This window comes from Nelumbo lutea, chromosome 7, assembly GCF_056320005.1.
Source record: "Nelumbo lutea isolate HS-2025 chromosome 7, American lotus-T2T, whole genome shotgun sequence".
NCBI classification, from domain to species: domain Eukaryota; kingdom Viridiplantae; phylum Streptophyta; class Magnoliopsida; order Proteales; family Nelumbonaceae; genus Nelumbo; species Nelumbo lutea.
Genome location: NC_142690.1, coordinates 56,918,964 through 56,942,758, shown reverse-complemented (window position 1 = coordinate 56,942,758; position 23,795 = coordinate 56,918,964). Strand labels below are relative to the sequence as shown.

Genomic DNA, 23,795 nt, shown 5'->3' with positions numbered 1-23,795 from the left:
CTTTGTGGTAAATCAATATTATTCATTATTATATAAACAATTTTAAAATTTATTATCATAATACCTTTAAGCAAAGTTGGAAGTATAGGAAATACAAATTATGTTAGAAAGACAATTTTAAGAGATATAAGCTTTGGATATGCAGGGAAAATTATTAGAAAACCAATATGATTATTGTTAATATTTGTGAGTATATAAGTTTTAGTAATGAATTGTTTTTTCTCTTATTTTTGACAGATATGCACCAAAAAGGGAAAATATCTAAAAGTAAAAATTCAGAACCCTTGTGATTATGACAGGTTGAAGCATGGTGTGGTGGTGAATTTGTTGCCTTTTTATGCCATAAAAGTTATGGGGTTATAGTATAGAGTAAATTAAGGGATTTTAATGACATGCATATTGATACACCCGTGGTATCAGTATATATTGGGTCAATAAACCCCATTGCTATCTTTAAACCCAATAGCCATTAATTTAAGCTGGAATTTGGTTTATGTTTTTTTTTTTTTAATGAATGTTTTATGGATTCCAAGGTGTTGCTTCTTCTATGATGAAAGAACCCAAACAAATAATCATAAATTCTGACCCTTTCGGTTAAAAATCATAAACTTCAAATTTATGGGGACAGGTTAAAATTTAAGTCATACCAAATTACAAGAAGACCCTCTATGTAGGGGAATTATGACCTGGCTAGTATATGGTCAATGAAATCCAAACTTGACATGTATTGAATCATCAAAACCCTATCCCAACCTTACATCCAAAGAAACATGATCCTAACCCAACCCTATAAGGTTGGGTGTCAAGACATCCAATGGACATAATTCACTTAATTTATTTATTAATTGACCAAATAAGCAACTTAATTAACTCAAATGACTTAATGCTTAAATAAATGATTCAGCTTAACATAATTAACTAATTTGACTTAATTAACCTAATTAACTTAACTTGATGGACACAATTGACTTTATTATCTTAACTTATTTAATTGATTGAATTTATTTAATTTTAATAACATAGCTTAATTGAATTAACATAGTTAACTTAATTGAGTTATCCACCTACATTTCACTTAAAATAATATAACATATTAAAAATTGAAAAGTTATTATTTTAAATTTAATTTTAAAAAATAGTTTAAATTCCATTAAAAAAGATAAAGAAGGTTAATAACTTCAATACTACTTTTAAATTTGAAATTCATCTAAAGAAGGAATGTAAGTTCTTCCATGAAAAAATAATAATCCATTCCGAACCATATGGTTGGGAAATTGTTCTAGCCATTCGACAACCAACTGTAAAAGCTCAAGGGTCTTGGGGTCAGTAATGTACGATTGTCGAATTTCATCGAAAATTTCTAGTACTGACCGAGAGCGAGAGAGAAACAGGGAGAGTGCTGGTTGGGACCATTGTGACAGGGCATCAGAGGCGACTTTAGCAGACCCAGATTTATATTGTATGGAGAACTCAAACCCGAGCAATTTCACAGGCCATTTATGTTGGCTTGGCGTTTGAATGGTCTAATGAAGAAGCTCGTAGAGACTTCTGTGTCTGTGAGAATAACAAAAGGTCGGCCAAGGATGTAAAACTGGCAACAGGACAATGGCCAAGAAAAGTTGTATTTCCTTCATTAAACTTATCATATAGGCATTTATTACAAGGAGCTGGAGGAGGCTAACGTGGCACTTACCAAAACAGATTCATAACCGACTTTATAACAAACTTCATTGCGAGAGTAAAACTCATCACAACTTGCTTCAACTGGTATTCTCCTAATACTCCCCTTCAAGTTGGAGCATGAGGATTAAAAATGCCCAACTTAGGTAATAAAGAAGCAAACCTATCTAGGCCAACAATTTTGGTAAAGATATCTGCAAGATGAGCTGATGTAGGAAGATGAGCAGTAGTAATAGCTTTAGACTGAAGGTGCTCTCGTATGAAGTGGCAATTTATTTCAATATGTTTGATATGCTTATGGAATACTGGATTAGTAGTTATATAGAGTGTTGCCTTGTTGTCACAGTATAATTTCATGGGTTGTGGATGAGAGAGACAAAGATCAGAGAAGAGTTGCTTCAGCCACAACAGTTCACTTGTGGCAGCTGCCATTGCACGATATTTGGCTACAACAGAAGAGTGTGCAATTGTTGCTTGCTTCTTACTCTTCCATGACAAAGGAGAGTGTCCTAGAGTTGTGAGATAGCTGGTGACGGATTTCCGAGTGGTTGGGCAATTAGCCCAATCCGAGTCACAGTAAGCTCGCAATTGAAGATCACAATCAACCGAAAGGAATATTCCTTGCTCGGGTGTAGCCTTTAAGTATCAAAGTACATGAATTCCAGTATCTAAATGTTGTTGTCTAGGATCACTCATAAACTGACTTAGGTTTGCAACCTAGCATACTAGGTTAAGCAAGTCGCCTGTACATACTAGGTTTGCAACCTAGCATGCATGCATCCTTAAGGATGTCAAGGGTATATTTTCATTGATTGAGAAAAATGCCGGAAGAAGACTGGGAGATCTCAATTCCAAGAAAATATCGAAGGGCTTCGAGGTCCTTAATTGGAAAGCACTGTCGTAGGTAATCCTTGAGTGCAGAAATACGAGCTAGGTCATTTCTGGCAATCACCAAGTCATCAACATATTCAAGTATAACAAGAATGCTGCCTGATTGTACTGAAGTAAAAAAGGGTATTATCAACAACTGATTGCTTGAAACCCCGTTGGTGAAGAGCATGAGCTAGAGTTTCAAACCAATTACGTGAGGCTTGCTTGAGACCATAAATGGATTTGTTCAAGCGACATACACGCTGATCCCTAGGAGGTAGAAGTCCAAGTGGAGGAACCATGTATGTTTCTTCATGGAGTGCCATGGAGGAACACATTGTCCACATCCATCTGATGTAGTCCCCAATTTCGGGTTGCAACCAAAGCTAAGAGGCAACGTACTGTTACAAGCTTAGCAACTGGGGCATATGTCTTTGTATAATCAATGCCTTTAGTTTGAGTGTAGCCTTTTTCTACCAAGCGGGCTTTGTAATGCTCAACAGTTCCATCAGACTTAAACTTGACTTTGTAGACCCAACAATACCCAATGGGAGTCTTTCCCAGTGGTAAGTCAGTTAATGTCCAGGTATGAGTCCACTTAACTACAACTAGTTCGGTTGACATAGCTTGCTTCCAACAGTCATGCTTGTTGGCTTCATTATAACAAGAAGGCTCGGATTGTGTAGAGGGGATTGAAGTCATAATTATTAAATTGGAGATTGGGTAGTGAGTGTTGCATGAGTCAATTTGTGACTAAATTGTTGGACAAATATAATCAACCAGGTGTGGAGGAGGTCTCTTGGAGCGAAGTGGACGATGGTTATGTGAGGTTGGTGGGCTAGGAATAGCAGGTTCAGGAGTTGGCAAAGTGATAATGTCCATGTCACTAGTATAAATGTTGGGCCTATTAAGAGCTCATGGCGATGGACTCAGGGGTTCACTGTCTCCTACAATGAATTTGGTCAGGCCTTGTAACAAAGATTGGGCTGAACCCATGTGACTGATGTGTAGATCAATGTAAGGGCCCCACGCCATACAAAGAGAGCCAACTGGACAGCAAGTTAAGGAGTAAACGGGCACATAAGCTTAATGGGCCTAAAACCCAATTCGAACTGAGCAAGTTAGTTAATTAAAAGAGGCAAGATATAATTTATAATCTGATTAGGATTAGCTAAAGGATAAGATAAGTCTTGTCCATTCAAGAGTCCAGATCCAAATATCAGATTTGGATCAAGAAACTCTCTCCTAATTAGATTAGGAGGTTGATCCTGAGAAAACTATAAATAGGGGGCGAATTCCTCAGTTTCAAGACACAACAATCTATAGAGTTCTCTGTTCTTGCCGCCCCTACCCAGTTCGATCTCCAATTGTGGAAGTGATCAAGAAGTATTCTTGGTATTGCTTCTTGGCAGAAGAAGCAATTTAAAGTCGTGCTCACCAGCCCTTGCTCGATTCTTGCTGAAAAATCTTGGTTCTTGCTGAAGAGTCATCCTGCTTCAACACGCATTGTGTCATATTTAGCGGGTTTTGGTTTTCTCCTTGGGTGTGAACACCTTCATTGGGAGTTACTACTACTTCGTATCAGATATATCCCTTACTTCCTAATGGTTTCAGATCTGGTCTAGTTTTGTTTCAAGAATGATCATTGAAAATGCAATTTTCTAAAATAGGGAATGTGATTCCTAGTTGGAAAATAGATAAAATTTTAAAATTCCGCTCAATCTTTTTAGAAGGTTCGGCCATCCATATGATAAATCTCTCATCCCTTCCCACTATAGTAGGGCTATCAAAAGGATGAAGGTAGAAACGTAAATCCTGATCATTTGAAGAGGAAATCTATTCGGTAAGAGCCTGGAGGTCTAATACCATATAAAACCGGAAGCGGAACAATGGCGAAGAAAAAGTTGTATTTCCTTCATTAAACTTATCAAATATATTGGCGTTTATTACAAGGAAGGAATCAAAGGAGGCTGGCGTGGCATTTACCAAAATCGATTCATAACTGACTTTATAACAAATTTCATTGCGAGAGTAAAACTCATCGCAAATTGCTTCAACCGGTATTCTCTTAATAAAGGAGGTATTGCCGCCATTTATGGACGACAGCTGTGATTGCCTTCTCCTTAATATATGTGGAAGCTTGCTGAAGCGGAGGTCCCAATTTTGCGCTGAAATAAGCTATTGGGTGGTGGTTCTGCGAGAGAATTGCTCCAACAGCAGTCGACGATGCATCTGTTTCCACCGTGAAGGGGATGGAAAAGTTGGGTAATACCAACACAAGGACAGATACCATAGTGGATTTGAGAGCATGAAAGGCTTCTGCAGCAGCTGGAGACCAATAAAAATGATCCCGTTTGAGGAGATCAGTGAGAGGAGCTGCAATAGTGGCATGGTGTCAGAAAAACCTGTGGTAATAACCCAAGGAAACCACGGAGTGCTGATATGGTGGTCGGTTGAGGCCATGAAACCATTGCCAAAATCTTCTGAGGATCGGCCTTAACCCCCTCTTGAGAGATTAGATGCCCCAGATACTCAACCTCGCGCCTCCCAAAAGAATATTTAGATAGCTTAGCATAAAACTTGTGGTCCGAAAGAGTCTTGACCGTCTCAAGGTGCTGCAGATGGTTGGTTCAAGAGGAACTGTAAACCAGTATGTCGTCGAAAAACACCAAAGCATACCTTCGTAGATACGTCAGAAAATTGAGTTCATTGTAACCTGAAAGGTATCCAGACCATATTCGACAAGCCGAAAGGCATTACGAGAAATTCGTAATGGCCCTCGTCTGTTGAGAAAGTCATTTTTGGCACATCTGATTCATGTACTCGGGTTTGGAAATAGCCGGAGCGTAGATCAATTTTCGAAAAATAGGCAGCCCCATCTTACTTGTTGAGCAACTCTACTGTCGCGATCGGAAATTGATCTTTGGTAGTTACTGCATTCAAGTCTCTATAGTCGACACAGAATCGCCATGAGCCATCTTTCTTCTTTACTAGAAAGACTGGTGAGGAGAAGGCACTGGTACTATAGCGGATGAGTTGGGCTCTTAAAATTTCCTTCACCTGACGCTCGATTTCTTCTTTCTAGGGGGCAGCAGTATGGGCAAACGTTGACAGGGGAGGATTGTGGTATGAGGGAAATACGGTGCTCAATTGGGCAATGGGGTCGTAGTTGAGTTGTTGAGTCAAAAACAGGGGAGAATTTAAGGATCAAGGCTCGAAAGTCTGGTGGGGTGTCCATGGGAATTTGGCCTGGGAGGGTGGTGGAAAAATGGAGGGCTCATGTTGCACCTCGATAGTCGATATGGTAGAAAGCAGCTGCCACGTCGGTTGAAACCAATTGATGGAGCTGATTGTGAGAAATCAGGGTGGGACTAGAAGAAGTGATGCCATGTAGTTTGATCTAGTTTCCTTGGAGATGGAAGGACATGGTGAGGGCCTTATGTTCCGTTGTAACGGGGCCAAGAGTTTCTAACCATTGGATTCCTAGGCGGTATTTCTCGTAGCAATTGAAGCACAAGCCTTGTGCTGACGAGCTTGCTGCTCTGATGGGGTAAGATGACGGATATGCAGGGGAAGCTTCGGAGGTGGAGGTAGGGTCAACAACAGTGGTTTGTGGGAAGGTTTGGTCAGACCAGAGCTGGTGGAAGGGAGTAGAGTTATGGATAGTGGCGGTGGTCGAGGGTGGTGGAAGGAGGGTGGGTTGGAGGTGGACAATGCTGGAGCTTATCTTCGATCAACTTTGCCAATGCAATAGCCGACGAGATTGAGGCAGGGTTCATGACGGCTAATTCTCTCTGAATCTCTGTTTTAAGACCCGAGAGGAAATAATTCAAAATGGTTGTAGCAGGCAACCCATCGATCCTGTTGGTGATGGTCTCAAATTAAGATTGGTATTCAGAGACGGTAGAAGTTTGGGTGAGCTTGAATAGGGAGGCTTCGTGGTCGACGACGGAGGATGGACCAAATCTTTCTTCGATGGCTATTGTGAGGTTCTTCTAGGTAGAGAGCTGCCAATTCTTGTGCATCCACTAGAACCAGCTCAGAGCCTTGCCGATCATGTAAAAGGATGCTATATCAATCCTCTTCTCGTCAGGAGTATGATGGAAGTTAAAATATCGTTCGGCTTGGAAGATCCAATCTTGGGGATTAGAGTCGTCGAAATGGCAAATCTCACAAGGGAGGGGACGGATGGTGGTAATGGCTGAAGGTTGGTGATAGTAAGAAAATGTGTGGCACACCACTTGGCTAGTTCAGTGCATACCAGGACAATCCCAGACACTTGGACTAATCCAAGGCTAGGACCCAAACCAAGGATCGGCCGTACTGTAGGGATGGCAATTTTCCCCATCCCCAATAGGGTCAGGGATGGGGATTAATAAGGATCATCGGGGTTGGGAATGGGGAATGAGGGCCCCACCTCAACCCGACCCAACCCCGAGTATATATTAAATCTATAGTATTATTATATATATATATATATATATATATATATGATATTATTGATATTTTAAAAATTTTATTTATTTTAAGTATTTTTTTTTTTCAAAAAATACTATTAACTAAAAAAATTTAGGGATTCGGGTCCCCACGAGGAAATCGAGGATTGGGGATGGAGGACAACTTTTTATCCCCAACAAGGATAGGGGTCGGGAATGGAGATTTATTCCAAAATTGGGGTTGGGGATGGGGAATATGATCCCTGCCCCATTGCCATTCCCTACCGTGCATTTCAATTCTCAAATTCATCCCTGCCCCATTGCCTTCCATAATGCCATAAACAAACTGATACAAAATAAATCCCCATTCCCCAAAACAAACTTGAGCTTTGCTGTTAAATCAATAGAGTTAGCAGACGAGAAAGAATTTCTACCTGCTACGAAAATATATTTCAAATATATATTTTCTACCCAATAATTAATTAAATCAAACTATAATTGATGTGGATAAACATTATTGAGCCGCAACCAGATAGATCTAAGCTTCTGCAAACCTCTGAGTTTGTGGTACCCTTGATTTATCTTTGACTAGCTTTTCACTTGCTTCTCTGTTATCCCCTTCCACTAGATTTTCGATCCTTGCAAAGACAGGCTTGGGCTGAGCCATGACCTGGCCCTGCTTTAGCCCACCCCATTTGGTATCACTCTGCAAAGAACATGAAAACAATCAATCCAATTATTGAAACCTATAACCTAGATTTTAAACTTGATATAACTGCAGGGAAAAACAAACCCAGGTTGTAGCATCAAATTGATCCTTTGAATAGCCAAGCTGTGCATATATCCTTAAACTTAAACTTGGAGCAATAGGAGATAATGCAATGGCTATGATCCTCATAGCTTCCAATATGGTAACAAGATCCTGAACAAAAGACCCACAATAATAAAAGGAATCAGTTATCAGTAAGAACTTCAAAAGTAGCCCTGCTTCACATGGATGATCAGTTATCAGATGCAAACTGTAATTATTTTGGAGAAAAGAAAGGGGAATCATATTACTTGGGTTAACCTTCTATAACCAATGCCACTATTTGGTTTCCTAAGACTGATCCAGTGCAAAATTTATTTCTTTTCTTTAATGGGGAAAAATAAGGAAATGAAGTTGTTAAAAAATAATTGGGGGAACGGGGGCAGAGGTGGGGGAAGTGGTTTATTGAATATGTGCTAGTTATGAACCACACTTAATTTACTCACCCTAATCATCTTTCATTTTATTCCTACCTTCCCCCTTTTTCTCTTCCTACTTGTCTCTCATGTCATGGTTATGAAAAAGAAAATTGAGGATCCAAGATGATTAGTGAGTCAAACAAGAAACCTTCGCAGCAGCTTCTGAAGCAGCACCCCCTTTCTTGAAAAGAGACCACGGTGCATGATCATCCATGTACAAGTTCCCAGCATTACCAATCTCTAGTACAGCTTCACAAGCTGATGAGAGTGAAAGGGATTCATAGTGAATCCTTGCTTTCTCGACCTGAAAAGTAAAATAGCCAAAAGACATTAAGAACAAGAAAAGGCCATCAGTTGAATGTAGATTTGATACCAAATTAAAGCAACCTGCTTCAATCAGAAGGAAACATGCATATATAGTATTTTTTATAAGCAACATAATATACTGCTATTATCGCAAGCTAAAAGAACCAGATTCTCAAGGATCTGGATGAAACTATGTACAAATAAAGAACAGCAATAATGCTGACCAGCAGGACAAAAATCAGAGAAGTAAAAGTTCAACTTTAGTTTACCTGTTTCTAGGCCCTTCCACTCTACCATTCTTTGTGTTGTCCCTGATAAAACACTTGCAACTGTCTGCCAACCCCTTAACAGATAATCCATTGAAACCTCCTTGAACTCTTCACAGGCCAAAACCCAATAAATGGTTCTCACCTTAGAGATCAACTGAGTTTGTATCTTTAGCTTTTTTTTTTTTTTTTTCTAAAAAATTCCTAGCATTCCATTATCCCAAAATATTCCACAAGATGGTTGAGTGCAACAACATAATTTCTCTTTTTTTCTGTGCAAGGTTCAAAATATCGTCACATATCGGCCGATACGTATTGTATTGGAGCCTTCCCGATACACCCCTACAGAGGGTGTTTTGGGTCAGCGAGTGGTTCAGGGGGGTAAACTGGCTCCTCTGAGCCAGATTCAAAAATAAAAAATAAAACAAAAAACAGTACCGATACAGGCCAATAAACAAAAAACTGTATCGATATTTTGAACCTTGTTTGTGTGGCAAGAAGCAGGTTGAGTGAAAAACAACTCATTAATATCTGAGGAAGGTGAGCAAGAGGAGGATAAATCCAAGTGTATAGTATTGTGTAAACTAACGAGTTGTTTATTATATATGATTTCCAAGTGTATATCCAAGGGTATAGTATATCTAAGCTAATAATTAATATTATATTATATACGATTCCACTACATGCATAGTTTGTACTAATGGGCCTACAAAATAAAATACAATAATATGATGCAAGCTGTCTTACAAAATGCCATGTATATGTAATTTGATGGTACTAGGCATCTTATGTATTGTCCTTTCCCCTGTAGATGGCATAATATTTCCAGATTGCCCAAAAGAAATGTGGTAGTTTGGATTGTTAAGGCCATGCCATTGTTCCCAATTCATGCCATTGGGCCATAATGTGATTTGGGTGCCTCAGTTTAGATGCATCATCAATAATTCGGAAATAGATCTTTATTAACTCAATTGTAAGTTTAGTCAGCGCATTTTTTTGGTAACTGAAATTTTATCAGGAAAATAAAAAGAATAAATACAACAGAACAAGGAGAGGGGTAAAATCACTTAACCCTCCCCAAGATAAATATTGTATTACAGCATTGCCTGAAACATATTAGCTCTTCCCACCCCTTGTTTTGCAAGTTCATCCACAAAGAAGTTAGCACTTCCTTTACTCCACTGAAGCGAAGCTTAATTTCCATGTCATTGAGTTAACCTTTTATGCAACTTTTTCTCATTTGAAAACTTCCAGAACCCATTCTCTTCCTTTTGAAGCCAGTCAATGGCCAACATTGAGTCACCTTCTACAATCAATTGTCTGATGTTTATTTCCTTTCCTCTCATTATCCCTTCCAGAACCGCCAAGACCTCAGCTCTTAAAGAATCCCTACAGCAATGGGACCGGAAAACATAGCAAGAATTTTACCTTCCATATCCCTAAAAATTCTTCCTATACCAGACGGGCCTGAGTTGCCTTCACTACTTTCATTAAAATTCAGTTTTGTGAAGCCAATAGCTGGAGGGGACCAAAGTGGAATAGTCACAGATTTAATGGAAGATGAGTAAGCCACTTCTTTCCAATTTTTTATAATATTTCCTGCTGAAAAACCTTCAGTTTAGTCCGTGCATTGTCCACCTTGGAAGTCAGGATGGTAGAGAATGGATGGCGGAAAGATCAGACTATTTTACAATCAAATCCTTTTCTCTAAGATGGAGGGTGCTAGCCCTCAATCTTTCCTTGGAAGCAGATTTTGGAGGTTTCATGTTCTATCCAAGGTTTTCCTTCTCTATGTACGCAATAAGTCTTCACAAAATTCTTGTAAAGGATCACCTGATTGTAAACAGATTGAACATTGGTAATTTTTGCTATGTGGATAGGAGGAAGGCAATGTGATATTGGCATTGGCTTATCAATTGCAAGGTTGGCCATGAAATCTGACGCTCATTTCTTGAGACTTTTCAATCACCATTGGGTGGTTCTGCAGAAAATGGCATGTCTATCCTCTTGGCCTTTTGATTGGATTAAACATGAGAGGCAAGATCCTTTGGAACATTTTGCCTTTTGCTCTTTGCTAAGTAATGTGGTAGGAAAGAACAATAAGATTTTCAATTAGAAAAGTGCCACAGTGGGATTGATCATTGGCAAGATTGAGAACATTATCATAACATGGTCTAGGGTAATTAAAGAATTTTCTGGAGTATAGCAAGTTTATTTTAGGAAGCAGTGGGATCGCATCATCTTTGACTAAACAGGTTGTCCTTTAAGGGGAATTTGTAAATGTTGCTTCTAATTGCTCTTTGAAATCCTATGTAGTTGAATCTCATATAAGTAAACTTCTCCCTTTTTCCTGTTTTAAGTAATGAGAATTTTCCAACCATTTATCAGATAAAAAATTAAGTATCAGTAATAGAGGAACGAATGTGGGGCCTAAACTTCCATTAAAGAACTTCACTACCAACTGATGCGAAACTTGCATAGTCAAATTTTAAATCAAACTTCAACAACTTCTGGTCAAATTTCATAAAGTTTAATCATTCCAGTCAAAATATTAGACAATAGTACAAAAAGAAATACATAAACTTGTCTTGTAGAGACTGTAATCAGTCCTACTCTAGATGAGAGTTCAATAAGAAAAGTTTAGAGAGAGAGAGAGAGAGAGAAAGAGAGAAATCGAAGAGGGGAGAATTCAGAAAAGAGTGTGGGTCAATTAACATTGCCCCCCCCCCTCTCCCCACTCAGCTATTTATATTAATAGCTTAAAACATAGTAAACTTACAATACTGCCCCTACTGTTAACACAAATTAACAGAAGCTGAAAAATAACTAAAATAACTGACACTACCAACATGCTAACAGCTAACATGATAACAGCAACATAAATAATATGCTAACAGCAGCATAAATAACATTCTAACTAACTCTACAGTCCCCCTCAAGTTGGGAGTAGATATCAATCATTCCCAACTTAACTAAAATAACTAACTGACACTACTAACATGCTAACAGCTAACATGACAACAGCAACATAAATAGCATTCTAACTACCTCTACACTCCCCCTCAAGTTGGAGTAGATATCAATCATTCCCAACTTGCGTAAATCTGTCTCCAACTTGGTCTTTGGGACTACCTTAGTGAAGAGATCAGCAAGCTACATGTTAGAGGCAATATATGGAAGGCACACTTCTTGAGAAGCAACTCTCTCTTTGATAAAGTGACAATCCACTTAAATATGCTTAGTTCTGTCATGTTGAATCGGATTATGGGCAATGTTAATAGCGGCCTAATTATCACAATAAAGCATCAAGGGCTTCTCATAAGCAATGCCCAATTCCTCAAATAGGGATCTCAACCATAATACTTCAGCCACACCAACAAGCAACAACATTTTGTCTCTTGCTTCTCCAAGAGACAATATTTCCTCCAACAAAAGCACAATACCCAGAGGTAGATCTCCTATCATCAACATACCCAGCCCAATCAGCATCTATGTAGACTTCTATTTTCATGTAGCCATTATCTTTGAAGAGTATGGCTCTACCTGGACATCTCTTCAGATAAGCAAGGATTCTCTCAACTACAAGAAGGTGAGTGATTCTTGGGGAATGCATATACTAGCTAACAACACTGGCTGCATAAGAAATGTCTGATCATGTGAGACAAAGATAAAGGAGTTTCCCAACCAATCATTGAAGCATAACCTTGTCTTCAAGGGGCTCTCCACTTTCTACACTTATCCTATGATTTTGTTCAATAGGTGCGCCAACAAGTTTAACACCTAGCTTCCTAGTTTCTTCCAAAAGGTCGAGAACATACTTCATTTGGGAAACAAAAATTTCATATTTAAACCGTGCTACCTCAATGCCCAAGAAATACCGTAGTTCTCCCAAATCTTTGACCTCAAATTTTTGGTGAAGCAATTGCTTAAGTGTAGAGAGACTGGGCCGAATGGGCTCTAGCCCATTACTATTGTATTGATTAGCTTTTTCTTGTTATTTGTTATTAATAAGCCTTTAATTCTTTTTATGTTTTCTAAGTATGCTGATGAGGTGAACGCCCACTTAAGGGAAGACTTGTAACTTATGTAATCTTAGTAAGATTAATAAAAGATTAGAGTGGAGAAAGAGGAGATTATCGAACTCCTTTCTCCCTTCTTCTCCATTCTTCCTTCTTCTTCTTCTTGTCTTCTTCTTCTCTTCCTCTTCTGCCATAACCTAAAATATTTTTACTATTTTTTATTGATTTGAATCGCATCTTGGTATTAGAGCAGGTCTCCCTTCTCTTTTATCTTTCTTTTCTTTTCCCATACGCTCTTCTAATCGAAAGGTGTATGGAGAGATAAGTTGCTAATTATTCAGAGAGCTTATATGCCTAGTTGGTAAAGGGTTTGGAAAGTCAAAATCTAGTTGTAGATTGCAGAGAAAGTGGGGCTGCTGATTTTTTGCCCAAAACCCTAGCCGACTAGAGATTTTCCAGTTACAGGTTAAAGAGACTGTTTGGGTGTGGGCGCTCAAGGCTTGGAGGGTTCCTTTTGATCTCCAAAAGTGGGCGGTTACAGTTGGAAGAGGTTTGGTAAGCTCTAGTTGGAGATGCTACTTCTCTCTTTCTCTCCGGAGGCCAGGTACAGTGAAACCCTAGTTTTGGGATTTTTAAGTGTTGGACTGACCTCAGTTAGGTCTATAAAGCTTGAAAACCTTGTATTTTTATTTTCATTTAATCAATGGAGCAATCTAAAAGTGAGATGAAGTAGATCTTGGTGTCGGGGGTTGGTCCTGTAGATTCCATTTTGACAAAAGTGACTACAATCAAACTTGATGGAACAAATTATTTAGCTTGGGCACAATCTATAAAGATTCATGTATGCAGTAGAGGTAAACTAGGGTTTCTCACAGGTAGTAAGGAGAAACCGGAAGAGACTGATCCTACATATGAGAAATGGATGTAGGATAACTACACAGTTATTTGTTGGTTGGTAAATTTTGTGCAACCCCACATAAATCAACATTATCTTTGGATGACTTCAGCCAAGGAGATTTGGGGTAGTGTTATAGAAACATATTCTCATAAATTGAATGTTGCAAGGGCCTACAAACTGAAAAATGATGTGAAAAATCTGAAACAAGGGGAGAGGAGTGTAGTTGTCTACTACTCAATGTTGAAGTCACTATGGTAGGAGATTGATGTTACCGAAGCAATTGTATGGGAAAGCACCAAGGATGCAGAGACGTTTAAGATATTTGTGGAAAGAAACAGGGTGTTTGAGTTTCTTACAAGACTTAACCCTGAATTTGACATTACGAGACAGAATATTCTAGCCAAGGATGAAGTAACACTTGCTCAGGCATATTCTACGGTGAGCAATGAAGAGAGCAGGCAACAAGTACAGTTATAGGGTCCACCACCTTTAGAACATTTTGCACATGCTGGAATACAACCAAAGGGGTCAGCTGAGAAGAAAGAGGTGATATGTGAATATTGCAAGAAACCGAAACATACTAAGGATACTTGTTCGAAAATTCATCCAGATCTTCTTCAAGATAGGTTTCGGAACAACAACTTTAAGAAAGGTGGTCAGTCTAGAAAGCCCAAGAATGCAAATGTTGCTACAACATCTGAAGGTGGAAATAGAGAAAGTGAAGAAAAATGTTGTGGAGCAGCTAGCAACAGTGAAGGCAGAATTTGATAGATATTGGAGTTTAATTAATCACTTGGAGACTACTATTGCATCTTCCTTCTCAGGCAACACCTCTTCATCCACATTTTCCCATTCAGGTATTCGTACTTCTACAAATCATGCTACAGCCTCAGGTAATTGTAGAATTCCTTGGATTATAGGTTCTGGTGCATTAGACCATATGACAAGTGTTAGAATGTTAGAGTGATGTTCGGCTGATAAGAGTTCTTATTAGCCCATTCTTATGTTTAACTTATCTTGTAACTGGGTTTGTGTTAATGGGCCTAATCCTGTTTAATGATTTAAGTCATCTGGGTGTCCCATCACTAATCAGGGGCATCCCAGTAATTTCTTGTACCTTGTACTATATTCATCTATAAATAAAGGACTGGTCGACTGGATAGTATAGTTCAACATTCTCTTCAGTTCTGTGGTTCTCTTCTCTTCCTTGCTACTTCGAGTATAGCTCTTCAGATTACAAGGTATCAGAGCATTAGCTCCTTCCTGGTTTCAGCAGGCGCACTCTTTTCTCTTGCTGTCTTTTCATCTTCTCTCTTCCTTTTTTGGGTTGCTGCAGTGAAGACCTAGGAGTGTAAGAGAGTAAAGCAAGTTCAAACCTAGGGTTTCTCTTGGTTGTAGGACTCAAGGGAAGCCAACTGCTCTGAGAAAGGACTACTAAGAGAGGTCTGTATAGGACAGACCTAGTTGAGGACTGATTTCAGCAGTCCTAGCACTAGACGAAAGGGGGAGAGAATCCTCTACAGTTGCAGCTTCGTGCTCCAGCAAGACTTGCGCAGAACAAGTGGTAAAGACTTAGCCTTCTCTACAGTTGCAGCTTCGTGCCCCAGCAAGACTTGGGCAGAACTGTGGTAACTTCAGTTACAGATTCTCTTCAGGTCGGTTATCAGTCCTACTTTGTGAACTTCAGTTACTGCACTGCACAGTTACTTCAGGTTGCAGAACAAGCCCTAATTGAAGTAACTTCAGTTACTAGCACTGTGAACTGGTTCAGTTACTTCGACCAGTCCTAAACAGCACTGCACAGTACCCGAACTGTGAACACTTCTACCAGCACTGTGAACATTGTGACCACTTCGGCCAATCCTAAACAGAACCACCTACAACACTGTGAACAACTCTTGGACTGAAGTCAAGATGTCCTCACTATCCGGTGAAGTTTCCTCTAGAGATAACAGGCCTGCTACAAGGTCCTCAAACCTGGAAAACCCTAATCTGCATAGCTTGCAGATTACAAGTGTGCTGCTAGATGAGTATAACTTCAGAGAGTGGTCTGTCTCAGCAATGCTGTTCATTACTTCTCGTGAGCTCACGGGCTATTTGGATGGAGACAAGAAACAACCAGAAATTGGCAGTCCTGAATACACTGTGTGGCGCAAGGAAAATGCCACAGTCATGTCTTGGTTGCTGGCCTCTATGACTCCTAGGGTGGCCAGAACTGTTCATCACTTCCCCACAGCTGCTAAAATTTGGGAGAAAGTACCTAAGACATATGGCCAGAAAAAGAACAATGCTAGAATCTACAGGCTGAACCAAGACATTGCAGCCCTAAGGCAAGGAGACATGTCCGTGGCAACCTACTTTGCAACACTGGAAGGCCTCTGGGAAGAGCTTGACCACCATTTGATTTTGGATTGGGAAAATGCTAATGATAAGGGGAGGCATGATAAGCAGATTGAGGAGGGCAGAGCCTTCAAGTTTCTGGCGGGTTTTGACCCTGTATATGAAGGTATAAGGTCACAGATTCTAGGGAGAGATGAATTACCTGAGCTTCACCATGTCTACTACCTGGTTAGGAATGAAGAAGTAATGAGAAAGGAGATGCAAGTTGACTCCTAGACACAGTCAACAGAACTACCTGGAGAACATTCAGCCTTAGTCTCCACTAAGGGGAATAGATTTTCAGACAAGAAGTCCCTCAAGTGTACACATTGTGGTGGTGAGAAACACACAAAGGAGAAATGTTGGGTCCTGTACCCTCATCTGAAGCCAGCTGCTCTGAGAAAGGACAAAAGGCAACATAAGGGCCACACAGCAAGTGGGAATCTTGCCACCAACAACAGTAGTGACAACTTACAGAGTATTCAGACAGTGTCATCTTCCACCGCAAGGCAGGCAGCCGACTCCTCTGGACCAAGTACTTTGGGCTTCACAGCTAGTGAGGTAGAGGTTCTCAGTCGGGCATTAGCCCGTCTGAAGAACAATTCTTTAGCTTCCACCTCTCTTGCCAAATCAGGTACAACCTTTGCATTTAGTGCATCTAGTTCCATTAATTCTACCTCTTGGGTGATTGATTCCGGAGCCACTGACCATATGGCACATATGTCCTCCTTATTCTCCACATATCATTTGTTGTCTGGCCAGGATAAGATGAGAGTAGCTGATGGGTCCCTCTCCACCATCTCTGGAAAGGGGGTGGTTGACCTAAGCAAGGATCTCTCTCTTAAATTAGTCCTACATGTTCCTAGTCTTACCTCAAATCTGTTGTCTGTTTCAAAGCTTACAAAAAACTTGAACTACAGTATAACTTTCTTTCCTTCTCATTGTGTCTTCCAGGACAGATTGACGAGGAGAACGATTGGGAGTGGTCATGAGTATGGGGGCCTCTACTATTTTGATGAAGATGTCAGCTCAGCCTTGCAAGCTTCTACTACTAGTCCGGAAAGTGTGGAGTCAATAGCTAGGCTGCACTTGTGGCATGCTAGGGTAGGTCATTTGTCATTTTCTTCCTTAGCAATGTTGTTTCCCGAATTATGTAAGGGCATTCCGAGTCAGAGTTTAATTTGTGATGTGTGTAGAATGTCAAAACAATGTAGATCAATGTATCCAATTTCTAATAATGAAATTCAAACCCCTTTTGATTTGGTTCATTCTGATGTTTGGGGTCCTTCACCCATTGTTTCCATTGATGGCTTCCGTTACTTTATCAGTTTTATTGACCATTATTCTCGGTGCACTTGGATTTATCTGTTGAAAGGACGTGAAGAAGTTCCCCGGATAACTATGATGTTTTGCAAGATGGTTGAAACACAATTTGATAAAAAGATCAAGCAATTCCGTTCAGACAATGCAGTTGAATACTTTGAAAGATCCCTGAACTCATTCATGGAAGATGCAGGCATGTTACATCAATCATCATGTGCTTACACCCCTCAGCAAAATGGGGTTGCTGAGCGCAAGAACAGGCATCTATTGGAGACAGCTCGAGCCCTTCTTTTCCAGCACAATGTGCCCAAGCAATATTGGTCTCAAGCTGTTCTCACTGCACCATACCTGATAAATCGGATGCCATCTAAGGTACTGGGAATGAAGACCCCTTTCTATGTTTTGTGTCCCACTCTTCCAAAATTTCCTCTTCCCCCCGCGGGTTTTTGGTTGTACATGCTTCATACATGTGAAAGATCCAAAGAAGACCAAGCTGGATCCTAAGGCTACAAAGGGAATATTTTTGGGGTACTCTCCTACGCAGAAGGGGTATAAGTGTTATGATCCTGTCTCCAAGAAAAAATATGTCACTAGGGATGTAGTCTTTTTTGAGTCTCAACCCTATTTCCAGTCTTCTCAGAATCCTCTTCAGGGGGAGAGTAGTGGGTTGGAAGAGGATTCTCATTCTCCCTTCTTTTTTGTTCCCATTTCATCACCTTCCACTACTACTAGTTGTAACATTCTGGGTCAACCTAGTGAGACTTCCACTGTGCCAGTTGCTTCTCCAGATTCGACTGATGCTTCTGAAGGTTCCAGTAAACAAGAGAAAGAGATACTTACATACAGTAGAAGGAAGAAGGCCCCTCAACCTCATGATTGCAACCAGTTGAACTCAGATCAATCTGTCTTTGCAATCCAAGGTAATTCTGATTCACTCAATTCAGATTTGGATCTTCCTATTGCTCTCCGTAAGCCTGTTCGTTCTTGTACCACTCGGCATCCCATAGCCGATTATGTTTCTTACTCACACTTATCCCCTGCCTATCATTCCTTTGTGTCTGCTCTTTCCTCTGTATGTGTCCCTTCCAGGTATTTAGAGGCGGCATCTGATCCAAGGTGGAAAGAAGCCATGAATGAGGAGATGAAAGCCCTAATGAAAGCAAGGACATGGGAATTGGTGGACCTGCCAGAAGGGAAAGGCACTGTTGGGTGCAAGTGGGTATTCACAGTAAAGCACAGGGAAGATGAGTCAATTGAGAGGTACAAGGCCAGACTTGTGGCAAAGGGATTTACACAAAAGGAAGGAATTGACTACAAGGAAACCTTTGCCCCAGTAGCAAAGCTCAACACAATCAGGGTTCTACTGTCACTAGTAGCAAAATTCTCTTGGGAACTTCATCAGTTGGATGTGAAGAATGCCTTCCTAAATGGTGATCTTCATGAAGAGGTATTCATGGAACCCCCACCTGGATATGATGTTGGAAAGAAGGTATGTAAACTAAGGAAAGCATTATATGGTTTGAAGCAATCTCCCCGGGCATGGTTTGAGAGACTTTGTTTGGCCATGAAGAAAGTAGGGTACACTCAGAGCAGTGCAGATCATACATTGTTTACAAGGATACAGGATGACAAACTTACAACACTCATTGTGTATGTGGATGATATGGTGATTACTGGAAATGATGTGAAAGAGATGAAGAGGCTGAAAGAGTTCTTAGCTTCAGAATTTGAGATCAAAGACCTGGGAAATCTGAGATACTTTCTTGGAATTGAAGTTGCTAGATCAAGAGAAGGAATCTACATATGTCAAAGAAAGTATGTGCTAGATCTCCTAGAGGAAACAGGCATGATGGGGTGCAGGCCAGCAGACACTCCAATAGAACCAAGCCATGGATTACAAGAATCAATGGGTGAGGAATACTGTGATAAGGAAAGGTACCAAAATTTGGTAGGAAAACTGATATACTTATCCCTTACTCGGCCAGACATTGCCTATGCAGTGCATGTTGTCAGTCAATTCATGCACTCACCAAAGACCCCTCATATGAGAGCAGCGGAAAGAATCCTCAGATACTTGAAGACTTGCCCAGGGAAAGGAATTCTATTCAGAAAAAACAGCAAACTTGAAATTGAAGCCTACACTGATGCTGATTGGGCTGGGCCCGTTGGAGACAGAAAATCAACCTCAGGTTACTGTACATTCTTGGGAGGAAACCTAGTCACATGGCGTAGTAAGAAGCAGAATGTTGTAGCTAGATCGAGTGCAGAAGCAGAATACCGGGCTATGGCACACGGGGTTGCTGAACTCTTATGGCTCAGGACTCTCCTTAATGAGCTTGGTATCAAGACTGAGGGTCCTCTCAAGTTGTATTGTGATAATAAAGCTGCTATCAACATTGCCAACAATCCTGTGCAGCATGACAGGACAAAACATATTGAAATTGATCGACACTTTGTCAGAGAGAATTATTTCAGGAGAACTTTGTGTGCCTTATACTCCATCAGAGATGCGGATTGCAGATGTATTAACTAAAGGGTTGGCATCAACGAAGTTCAGGGACATACTTGGCAAGCTAAACATGATTGATATTCATGCTTAGCTTGAGGGGGAGTGTTAGAATGTTAGAGTGATGTTCGGCTGATAAGAGTTCTTATTAGCCCATTCTTATGTTTAACTTATCTTGTAACTGGGCTTGTGTTAATGGGCCTAATCCTGTTTAATGATTTAAGTCATCTGGGTGTCCCATCACTAATCAGGGGCATCCCAGTAATTTCTTGTACCTTGTACTATATTCATCTATAAATAAAGGACTGGTCGACTGGATAGTACAGTTCGACATTTTCTTCAGTTCTGTGGTTCTCTTCTCTTCCTTGCTACTTCGAGTATAGCTCTTCAGATTACAACAAGCATATCTAACCTTTTCTGTTCATACCAGCTCCTCTCTGGTAGAGAGAAGTTTTCCCTTGTCGAAGGGCCTCTCGCTCCCATCTCTAAAAAATGGGATATTAAAGCCTCTGATTCCCTTGTTTTGTCCTCTATCCTTCATGTTCCCAAACTTAGCACTAACCTTTTATCTGTTAGTAGCTTAACAAAATCAATGAATTGCAATGTAACATTCTTTCCTACTCATTGTGTTTTTCAGGACCAGAAAACTCAGAGGACAATTAAGAGTGGCCATGAGGTGAATGGAATATATTTGTTGGATATCTTTGATCGAAGTCCTAGACCACCTAGTGTAGTAGCTTTGAAGTCTATCTCATCAGAGTCAATTGATAGAGTCATGTTATGTCATTTGATATTTGGTCATTTGTTTTTTTTAGCTTTGTCATTTGTTTCCAGAAATGTTTAAGGGAATATCCCTAATGAGTCTTCATTGTGAGTCATGTGAACTTGCAAAACATTGTAGACAATCTTTCTCAGTGAGTAATAAAAGATTAGTTTCTCCTTTCCATATTATGCACTCTGATGTGTGGGGGCCATATAATTTATCTACTATGGGGGGTTACAAGTATTTCATCCTTTTCATTGATGATTTCTCTCGTTACAACTAGATTTACCTTATGAGATTCCAGGATGAAGTCCCAAATATTGTACAAAAATTTCATGAACTTATTCTTACCTAGTTTAATACTCGGATCAAAATATTCCAATCTGATAATGCAAAGGAATATTTTGAGAAGAGCCTTTCCTCTTGCTTTGATACCTTTGGAGTTATTCATCAGAGTTCTTGTTCCTACACTCCACAACAAAATGGAGTGGTGGAAAGGAAGAACTGACATGTGGTTGAGGTTGCGAGAAGCCTCCTTTTTGCTTCTCATGTTCCTGTTAAGTTTTGGGGGGATGTTGTCCATACAGCTACATACCTGATAAACTGGATGCCTTCCCGAGTTCTGAGTTTTAAAACCCCCTTTAGCCTCCTATTTCCAAATGAGGATCTCTTCTCTCTTCCTTTTCGAGTGTTTGGGTGCACTTGTTAATGTTCATGTTCACAGTCATCAGAGACATAAGTTTGAGCCTAAAGCACACAAGTGTGACTTCTTGGGATATGCCTCCACACAAAAGGGGTATTGCTGTTTTGGTCCAGTTCGTGGCATTCTCTTTGTTTCTAGAGATGTCACATTTGCTGAGTTTATTCCTTTCTTTGGTACTTCTCCTGAGGGGGAGCATTCAGAGGAGTTGTTTGTGATGTCACCATCTGTCCCTCTTCCAATCCCCATTGAGACTTCTATTGAGTCTCCTCTCATTGAGTCTTCTATTGGGTCTTCTTCTCATGTTCCCGCTCATCCTCCCACATTTTCTTCCCATCCTATTGTCCAAAGGTGGTACCGGAGATAAAGACTCAGGGATGTGCAAGTTGTTTCCACACCTTCATATGAGCCTCTTGCACCTCCCATCACTACTGAGGTAACAGGTCAGCCCTCTTCTACCACTTTTGATACCTTTCCTAACCTTGATTTCCCTATTGCTCTTTGCAAAGGCAAACGGAAATGTATAGCTCATTACATTTCCAAACACCTGTCCTACAACCTTATTTCCCCTTCCTAGTATTCCTTTCTTGCCACTATTTCCACACATGTGACTCCCAAATTTGTCCCAGAAGCTTTATCCAAACCAGAATGGAGGGATGCTATGATGACTGAATTAGATGCTTTGCATAAGAACAATACCTAGGAAATTGTGGATTTGCCTGAGGGAAAGGAACCGATTGGCTGTAAGTGGGTGTTCAGTATCAAGTATCATTCAGATAGTACTATTGAAAGATTTAAGGCCGTTTGGTTGCTAAAAGATACACTCAGATGTATGGTATTGTTTACCTGGAGCCTTTTGCCCCAGTGGCCAAAATGACTTCAGTTCAAGTTTTGCTATCTTAGCTGCTACTTTTGATTGGCCACTTCATCAATTCGATGTTAAAAATGCTTTCTTGAATGGGGACCTACATGAAGAGGTCTATATGTCTTTACCTCCAGGGGTGTATGGGAAGGAGATGCAAGGGAAGGTTTGTAAACTGAAGAAGTCCCTTTATGGCCTTAAGCAACCTCATAGAGCCTGGTTTGACAGACTTTGAGCTGCCCTTGTTATTTTTGGGTACACACAGACTCAGCCAGATCATACCCTATTTGTTAAGAAGAGAGATTCCTTAGTGACCCTTCTGATTATCTACGTTGATGATATTGTGGTTACTGGTAATGACACTTACGAATTTACTTATCTCAAAATATTTCTTAACACTGAGTTTGAGATTAAAGACTTAGGTGAACTTAGATATTTCTTGGGAATTGAAGTTGCCAGGTCTAAGGATAGTATCTATATTTCTTAACGTAAGTATGTTCTTGATCTTCTTGTAGAGACTAGAAAACTAGGTGCTCGACCAGCTTCCACTCCTATAGACCTAATCATAAGTTGTCAGCTATTGATGGTGAACTGTTGACTGATAGGGGAGTGTTCCAGAGACTGGTTGGGAAGTTATTATATCTTTACATGAATCGACTAGATATTTCCTATGCAATTAGTGTAATTATCCAGTTCATGCATTCTCCTAGAGATACGCATTTAGCAACTACTGAGAGGGTTTTGTGCTATCTAAAAGGGACTCCAAGGAAAGGTATCTTGTTTGCGAAGCATGGGCACATGAAGCTGAAAGCATACATTGATGCAGAGTACGGGGCAATGGCACATGGAGTTTCAGAACTTTTGTGGTTGAAATCACTTTTAGAATAATTGGGTATAGACTGTGAGAAGCTAATGATGTTATATTGTGACAACCAGACCGCTATCAACATTGCACATAATCCTGTTCAGCATGAAAAAACTAAGCACATAGAAGTTGACAGGCACTTTATACGGGAGAGAGTTGCTTCAGGAGAAGTCTGTTTGCCATTTATTGCTTTTGAAGAATAGGTTGATGTTTTGACAAAAGGTGTTCCTAAAGGAAAGCAGGTTCACTATATAAGCAAGGTGGGCATGATTGATATCTATGCTCAGCTTGAGAAGGAGTGTAGAGAGATTAGGCTGAATGGGCTCTAGCCCATTACTATCTTATTGATTAGTTCTTTCTTGTTATTTGTTCTTTATGGGCCTTTAATTCCTTTTATGTTTTCTAAGTATGTTGATGAGGTAGACACCCACTTAAGGGCAAACTTGTAATTTATGTAATCTTTGTAAGATTAACAAAAGATTAGAGTGGAGAAAGAGGAGATTATTGAACTCCTTTCTCCCTTCTTCTCCATTCTTCCTTCTTCTTCTTGTCTTCTTCCTCTCTTCCTCTTCTGCTATAATCTGAAATATTTTTACTATTTTTTATTGGTCTTAATCCCATCTTTAAGAGAGTTAATCTCACGGGTATCACTCCCTGTCACCACAATATCATCCACATATACAACAAATAGAGGA

At 40.0% G+C, this 23,795-nt stretch overlaps 1 protein-coding gene across 6 annotated transcripts in view; it reads right to left on the bottom strand.

The window, feature by feature from the left end:
- Positions 1-7,333: 7,333 nt before the first annotated feature.
- OVA1 (methionyl-tRNA synthetase / methionine-tRNA ligase / MetRS (cpMetRS)) overlaps positions 7,334-23,795 on the bottom strand; it is a 62,636-nt gene continuing 46,174 nt past the window's right edge. For all 6 annotated transcript variants that reach the window (XM_088954783.1, XM_088954785.1, XM_088954789.1 and 3 more), the window contains 3 exons: positions 8,362-8,517; positions 7,780-7,908; positions 7,334-7,692 (listed from right to left, as the gene is read on the bottom strand). In XM_088954783.1, coding sequence (XP_088810909.1) covers positions 7,525-7,692; positions 7,780-7,908; positions 8,362-8,517 — 453 coding nt within the window. In that variant the 3' untranslated portion in view covers positions 7,334-7,524. The remainder of the gene's footprint in view (positions 7,693-7,779; positions 7,909-8,361; positions 8,518-23,795) is intronic.